The sequence below is a fragment of the Oratosquilla oratoria genome, chromosome 15 (genome assembly GCF_046742065.1).
Source record: "Oratosquilla oratoria isolate Oo_2021 chromosome 15, ASM4674206v1, whole genome shotgun sequence".
Classification (NCBI taxonomy): Eukaryota; Metazoa; Arthropoda; class Malacostraca; order Stomatopoda; family Squillidae; genus Oratosquilla; species Oratosquilla oratoria.
Genome location: NC_134791.1, coordinates 60223786 through 60232493, shown reverse-complemented (window position 1 = coordinate 60232493; position 8708 = coordinate 60223786). Strand labels below are relative to the sequence as shown.

Here is an 8708-nt window from a genome sequence, read left to right as displayed (position 1 = left end):
GAGACACTACTCGAAACGTGTTTCTTTTGTGACAAGACAGCAGGTAACGAGTTTCTGCGCAAAGCTTCTACCTACGACTTGGACAGACGAGTCAGGAACTATGCTCTGAAACTAGAAGACAAGTCACTTATTGCTAAACTGAGTGCTGGAGATATGATGGCGCAAGATGTCCTGTACCATGTGAAGTGTCTGGTTTCCCTCTATAACAAAGAAAGGGACACAAAGAGAACTTTGGATGACCAGGATGATATCAATCATGGCATAGCTCTCGGAGAACTGGTGTCTTACATCGATGATGCCCAAATGGACGCTCTTGTGGCACCAGTGTTCAAGCTGGCAGACCTAATAAGTATGTACAGCAACCGGCTGAAACAGCTTGGAACAGTCTTCCCTGGACTTGTTCACTCGACCAAACTCAAGTACCGGATCATGGCATATTTTCCGAACATGGAGGAGCACAAGCCTGGCTGAGATGTTCTGCTTGCACAGCCAGTAGCCTCTATCCTCTTCTACAGAAAGCCTTCAGCCAAGGAACAGATGAGGGGCAGTATCTGGAAGACTAGTATGCAGAACGTGTGCAGGCCAGTCCGCAGTTCCACTTCTGGTGGATCATTCTACAGCTGGAACTGACTGTCCTAATCTACGTCTGATCGGTCCGTGAAGGGAACTTCCTGCTATACATTGATGCCCTGAACAAGATTGCCCCCTGGTTCTTCACCTTAGGTCAGACCAACTACGCCAGGTGGATACCAGTTCACCTGCGCGACATGGTGACACTGGCGACCAAACATGCAAATGTATGCACGCAGTTTCTTGCTGGTAACTTCACAGTAAAGAAGACCACTCATGCATTTTCTGCAATGGCCATCGACCAAGCCCACGAGCAGAATAACGCATTCGTTAAGGGTGACGGAGGAGCTGAAGGCCTGGCAGAGAATCCCACTGCACTACGCCGCTGGATGGTGTCTGGTCCAGAGATGTCCAGAGTGATCGCTGAGTTCAAGGCCACATGAGAGACCAAGAAGGTTGATCACAAACACCACGAGCAGACCAAGCACACACAGGTAGCCTTTGCTAGAGATGTGCGCTCACTCACTCAAGTCATGGGGGAGATGGGCAACCCATTTTATGATGACAGCAAGGATCTCCTGGTGCTAGACAGTAGAGACCTGGCAGACCCAGCAGTTATCAACACTGTACGCCAGATTGAGAAGTTGGGACAAGAACTGCATGATTCCTATGTCCATGAGAGACTTATCAACCAGACGAAGCACATCACTGACCCAATCAAGAAAACAACCTACCTCCCTTCAGCCGACCTCCAGTCAGAGATAAGTCAAGAACACAGCTGGTATCCTCTCTGAAGAACGACTGCTCCTTGTTCTCTAGGTTGTTCATTGCGTCCCAGATACGTGATGGAGATCTCGATGAGTTCTTCGCACATGAAAACCAAGAATGTCCCCCTGCACTGTCACACATGGGCATGATGAGACTTGGAAACAAAGTAAGATCTGGTTGGCTGCTTAGAAGATCTGGTCTCTCCACAGGAGAATGCTGCTGCCGCTGCTGCTGCTGCTAGTCCAGCAGTTGAAGTCATCATCCTTGATGGTGCAGCGATCATCAATATGCTGCCACCTCGCACAGCAAAGACCTTCAATGAGTATGCATCACAAGTATTCTTGCCATACATCACATCTCAGCTGCAGCATACGAGCAGGGTGGATATTGTCTGGGATGAATACCTCACAGACAGTTTGAAGGCAGACACTAGGAAGAAGCGAGGTAAAGGCATCAGGAGACGAGTCTAGCCATGTAGTTCCATTCCTGGAAACTGGCAGACCTTTCTTCGCACAGATGAGAATAAGATGGAGCTGTTTGTCTTCCTATCCACCAGGGTAGAAACAATAGACACAGAGAAACAAGTCATCAGCACCCACCACAAAGAAGTGGTTTGTACGCAGGCCCGAGATGTTGCTGGTCCTGCCCCTTTTAGCCATGAGGAGGCTGACACAAGAATGCTACTCCATGTTGAAGACGCTGTGAGGCAGGGATACAGCAAAGTGTCGATCCGCACAGTAGACACTGATGTCGTGGTCCTTGCGGTGACAGTAGCTGGACGTCTGGACATTAATGAGCTCTGGGTTGCTTTTGGCACAGGAAAGAACTTCAGTTTCTTGGCCGCTCATGAGATGTCTGTGGCACTGGGACCTAACAAGTGTCGAGGGTTGCCATTCATCCATGCCCTCACTGGATGTGACACCGTTTCAAGCTTCGGAGGCAGGGGGAAGAAAAAAGCATGGGAAACCTGGAAAGCCTGTAATGAGGTCACTGATGTCACTGCAGCATTCTGTGCCTTGGCTGCCACGCCAACTCCTTCAGCCGTAGATGACCACATGGATGCACTGGAGCGTTTTGTTGTTTTGCTCTATGATCGCAACAGTAGCCAGGAACATGCCAATGAGTGTCGCAATCATCTCTTCACCCAGACTGGCAGATCAATAAATACTTTCCCACCTGTTGGGGCCAGATGATGGTGTCCACACCAGAGCTACCATCGCCCAGTGACTGGGGGTGAGTTCACACCGAAAGTGGCTAGAACATATACTAGACAACCCTCCCAGAGGCAACGAGGCATGTCGGCAACTACTAAGGTGTGGCTACAAAAAGGGATGCAGAGGACAGTGCAAGTGTGTCAAGGCTGCACTCCAGTGCACAGCTCTATGTCACTCTGGTGGAGAGTGTACGAGAGAGTAGAACTGGGACAAGAGAGAGCACAGATGATAATTATGTTAATATGTACACATGTATCCATGCATCATATGAGACTCTGTTGCCTGGATGTAGAGTTTCCACTGTATAATCTTGACTATGTAAGTTAATGTTAGGTTCAAACAGAAGCACTTCCTCAGACTTCAAGAGTGTTAAATGGTCAGCAGTCATTCCATGGTGCTTGGTAACAGTTTTTTTTTTTTTTTTTTTTTTTTAAAGAGTTTGTTGAAGAAAACCATCCAAAAGTACAAAAATGCACCAAAAAATGACAAAATTAATAGTTTATTCACGCTTTGTCACCTTTATTTGCTATTTTTTATTTACTAGAATCTATATTTAGTTGAATAAAATCACTGGTATGCTTCTTCAATAAGTAAATATAGTTGTATCCATATGTATCCCATGTCGCGTACAGCACAAAATCGGCTATTTGGTAAAAATAGCCGCCATTTTGGCTCTGGGAAGAATCTGGAATGTCCCTATATCCAAAAATCTTTGTAAGATACTGCCCTAGCAGTGTGCCAAATTTCATGCTTGTATTACTAAAGGCACATTTTTTTTCACATATCTGCCGGACTATGAGTCCATGTATCATTTTGGTCATTCTTCTCTGTACTGATTCTAGTGAATTTGTGTCCATTCTGTAGGACGGAGACAAAAACTGTACCGCATACTCAAGGATGGGTCTAACTATCGCTAGATAGAGTTTAATAATTACCTCTGCACTTATATTCGTTACCGTCTTAGCAATGAAACCTAATGCTCTGTTTGCTTTATTCCTGGTGCTAATGCACTGTTTCCTGGTTTTAAGGTCCGGACTCACTAGAACTCCTGAGTCTCTCTCGCAATCAGTTTTCTCTAAAAGTGTGTTATCTAAGCTGTATCTATTTTCGGGGTTGTGTAGCCCTACGTTTAACACGCTACACTTAGAGATATTGAAGTTCATTTGCCATTTCACTGACCATGTGAACAATTGGTTAAGATCATTCTGCAGAATCTCTGCTTCGTCTCCTGACCTAATTAGGCGTCCTATTTTAGTGTCGTCCTCAAACTTAATAATATCACTATTTATCCCGTCGTCTAACTAATTTATGTACATAATGAACAACAAGAGACCTAAACTGAACATTCACGCTTCGGAGAGGGGGTAAATGTCTCACTTGTCATATTTATAATTTGTATCTATTATGTTTGTTCTCACTTCTCTGTACTCCTTGATAATGTAAATATATCACAAAAGCGCTTGGTCTTCGTGTGTTTTCCTTTTATTAGTAGATTCTGCATATATATGCATATATAAACACACACACTAACACACAAACACACACACTTATATATATATATATATATGTATATGTATGTATAGATATGCATACATATATATTATATTTATACACATATATATATATATATATGTATATGTATATATGTTGGGTTTGAAACTCTCCGGTGAGTTATTAAGGGTATGCCCACCCTAGCATGTGAAGACTGCCGTCAGCAGAATGAGCGGAAGAGGTCAGTTTGTTGTCCCAACGGTCATTACGGCAGCGACTGCAGGCGTCGTGGAACGTAGAGAGCACGGCAAGCCACAGAAGGCGTTGTGGTTATCCACCGCAGCTAAAGGAGCCCCTGGTTTTAACGGCGTCCGTACCACCGGACCCTGGTTCCCGAGGCCGAGAGAGTGGGATTGCCTCCGTGCAACGACTTTCCCACTTAAAACCATTCCCGCACAGGTGTATCCTGGTGGCACCCCCTCCCCCTCCCCCCTCAATCCTTGCATCAAAAGCCCTGCGGCGATGGGGAACGGGCGAAGCAACAGTTGGAGGCGACTACTTACTGGAGGTTGTAGTCAGAACCCTGCACCTAGGGGGCCTGGCGGTAATAGTCGCTCTTCTTCTGACACCGGGACAACAGTGGAGTTCGGTGTTCCCCCAGGCGACTGAGCAGCCTTTTTAGGGTATTACTGCTCACCCTCACATAAGGGAAGGGACTAGAAAGGGTGTCCCAACCAAAACTTGTCATTATAAACTGGCCAGTATACCGCGACTGGCAGTTTGCCCTTTAAGCGGTCGAAAACAAAGAAGAAATAACCTAATACTTGGCACATGGAACGTGCGCACCCTCATGGATAGAGAAAACTCCTCAACGCCTGAGAGGAAAACAGCCCTCGTCGCAAGAGAACTGGCCCCCTACCGCATCGACATGGCGGCCCTCAGTGAAACCAGACTTCCTGAAGAGGGATCAGTTGCAGAACGGAAAGGTGGTTACACTTTCCTTTGGAAAAGCAGGAGCAAAGACGAGGACAGAATACCTGGAGTAGGACTCGCCATCAAAACCTCACTCCTTAAACAGTTACCCGACCTTCCAACATCTATTAACGAACGGCTGATGAAGATCCGCTTCCCTCTTGACCGTTCCCGACATGCCACGATCATCAGCGCTTACGCCCCCACCCTTACAAGAAGAGACGAAGCGAAAGAAGCCTTCTATGAAGAGCTCAACACCTTAGTGAAAGACGTCCCCCCTAGCGACAAACTCTTTCTGCTGGGCGACTTCAACGCCAGAGTTGGAGCGAATTACAACAACTGGAATGGTGTGCTGGGACTACATAGCATAGGAAGGTTAAACTCCAACGGCCTAATACTCCTGAGCATGTGCGCTGAAAACCCTCTCGCAATTACGAACACCATGTTTAGACAGGCAGACAAGTATAAGACGACCTGGTTACATCCCAGATCTAGGCAGTGGCATTTGATCGACTTCGTCATCTGCCGCCAGAGAGACATCCGCGATGTGAAGATAACAAGAGCAATGCGCGGTGCAGAATGCTGGACAGACCATTGTCTAGTCAGATGCATCCTACCACTGCACATCATCCCACCACACCGTAAAATGCCGAAAACCATCAAGCCGGCATACAACGTCGCTCGACTTAAGAACTCCCAGAAACGTAATGAATTTGCGGATGACCTGGACGACCGATTAATTGCTCACGGACCCTTGACTGGCTGCCCGGCACAACAATGGGAGCAGTTCAAGTCTTTGGTGACGGAGTCAGCCAGGGCCACCATTGGTCCCAGGAAGAGAATCCATCAAGACTGGTTTGATGAGAATTATGAGACCATAAAGTCACTCCTCGACAACAAACAGAAGGCTTTTATTGAATGGCAGAACGACCTTTCCTTCACCTCTAAGCATGATCGCTTTAAGCACCTCAAGAGACAGGCCCAGACAACGCTCCGAAAGATGCAGGACAAGTGGTGGAAGGACAAGGCAGAGGAGGTCCAGAGATACGCTGACACCCAGAACTCCAAAATGTTCTACAGTGCCATAAAGGAGGTCTATGGACCCATGAAGCCGTGTACCGCGCCTCTCTTGAAAGAGAAGAGAAGCATCAACGCGCGATGGAGGGAGCATTTCTACACTCTACTTAACCGGTCATCAACAGTAGAATCTCATGCCCTCAACCTCATCACCCAGAAACCCACAGTCCACTGCCTCGACCTTCCACTTACTATGGAAGAAGTTATGAAGACCAGTAGTCAGACCAATTCAGGCAAGACCCCTGGCATGGATGGGATCCCAGCTGAAATCTTTAAGTCAGCTGGACCCGTTGCCTTGGAATCCTTCTTCTCCCTCCTTACCAACATCTGGGAAGGTGAAGAGATACCCAAAGAACTCAGAAATGCCACCGTCATCTCTCTCTTTAAGGACAAGGGCAGTAAGACAGACTATGGAAATTATAGAGGTATCTCTCTTCTCCCCATTGCGGGGAAAATCCTGGCAAGAGTCATGGTCAACCGTCTCGTTATCCATGTCTCTGAAGACAACCTGTCAGAAGCACAATGCGGATTTCGACCAAACCGCAGTACGGCTGGCATGATCTTTGCCACGCGCCAAGTGCAAGAGAAATGCATTGAAAAAAACATGGACTTGTACGCAGTCTTTATTGACCTCACCAAGGCATTCGACACAGTGAACAGGGAGATCCTCTGGGTCATTCTGTCCAAGCTCGGAGGCCCAGAAAAATTCGTCAATCTTATTAAAAAATTCCATGACGACATGACCGGCCAGGTGCTGTCAGGCGGAGAGGTGTCGGAGCCCTTCAACATCAGTAATGGCGTCAAACAGGGGTGCGTCCTGGCCCCGATCCTCTTTAATCTGTTCTTCACCTGTGTGCTCAACCATGCTTTCAGGGACCTGGACCTTGGGGTATATCTGCGATTCAGATCTGAAGGTTCTGTGTTCGATCTTCGTCGACTGAACGCAAAGACTAAGACCACTGAGAAACTCATTCTTGAGGCACTTTTTGTTGATGACTGTGCCCTCATGGCCCACAAGGAATCTGAACTACAGCTAATCGTCGATAAATTTGCTGAGGGTGCCCGCCTCTTTGGCCTTACCATCAGCCTTGGAAAGACAGAGGTGCTTTTCCAACCAGCACCCACCTCTACCTCCCAGCCTCCCTCCATTTCAATCGAGGGAACTCAACTGAAAAATGCGAAGGAGTTCAAATATCTCGGCAGCACTATTAGCAACGACGGTAGCCTGGACAAAGAAATCAGTGCCAGAATCTGCAAAGCCAGCCAAGCACTTGGCCGGCTCAGAACACGAGTCCTGAACCAGCGAAACGTCAGACTTTCTACCAAACTGAAAGTGTACAGGGCTGTGGTCCTTACCAGCCTTCTTTATGGCTGTGAGTCATGGACCCTATACAGACGACACCTGAAGCAGGTGTAAATGAGGGTTGTGTTTACTCTATGCCATGCCTTAAATGTAACAAGTTTTATATCGGCCAAACTGGTAAAGACTTAAAAACTAGGATAAATCAGCACAAATAGAGTGTAAGGAGTAGGCAAAGTTCCAGTGGCCTTTTTATCCATGTAAGAGACCACAACCATCCTATTGACTGGGATAATTCTAATGTAATAATTTCTTGTGGATCTTTAGTAGAAAGAAACATTATCGAATCCAGTCACATTAAGCAAACACTTTACCATAATATTAATCTAAGTTTAGGATTATATAAACTTGATGATCTTATTATTGATAAAATTGTAAAAAATTCTCCAAGTGTTACTAGGCCGGAGTGATGTAACGTCATGTGACCAAACGTCCTTAAAAAGTAAACATACGTCTCAACCTGATTATGAAGCATCTTGTGTGTCCTTCCCATGTTCCTAGCTTGTCTACTACTTTGTGTATATATATATCCACCTACGTCTTTGTAATTGTGTATTCCTTGATAATGTCTTAAATAGACGAAAACGTTCGGACTAAGCTTCTTATTTCCCAATGTTTTTTCTGCATATTATTTTCACGTGTGCCTTGTGAATTATTTATATATATATATATATATATATATATATATATATATATATATATATATATATATATATATATATATATACATATATGAATATATATATATATATATATATATATATATATATATATATATATATGACATGTAGAGTTGAAAGCGACAGTATTTTTGCAATTATTTAACTTTCTAGTATTATTTATTTTTATGATAACGGACTTTCCTTTAGGTGGATGAGCATAAGCTAAATTTGCATAATTTTTCATTTATTCCACGTTTTGACTTCAATAAGACGCCTTTAAGATTGTATTGTCATAATATAAATAATGACAAATGATGTGACGAGAACAGTTAATATAACAGGAATGAATATAAATGATGATTGGCGCTTACTTCGAAAATGTAGCCTACAATGGGGAAAACTAAAAGCTGCCATGTCTCTTATAGGCGCGTCTGATGCTATCTGGAGGGGTAGGGTGAAGTAGGTGAAAAGGACTTGGTGAGATCACCGGTGTCGGTTGTGCATGAAGGGGGGGGGGGAGTAAAAAAGGATTTTTTTTTCTGCTCAAAGCCGATCAGGTCTTCACAGTCGAGATGAGATCAAGGTTGGTTAGGA

At 45.2% G+C, this 8708-nt stretch overlaps 1 protein-coding gene across 1 annotated transcript; it reads left to right on the top strand.

Moving 5' to 3' along the window:
• Positions 1-4893: 4893 nt before the first annotated feature.
• Positions 4894-7509, top strand: LOC143033187 (uncharacterized). The gene has a single exon (XM_076198380.1). The coding sequence runs from the start codon at positions 4894-4896 to the stop codon at positions 7507-7509; it is 2616 nt and encodes an 871-aa protein (XP_076054495.1).
• Positions 7510-8708: the final 1199 nt, after the last annotated feature.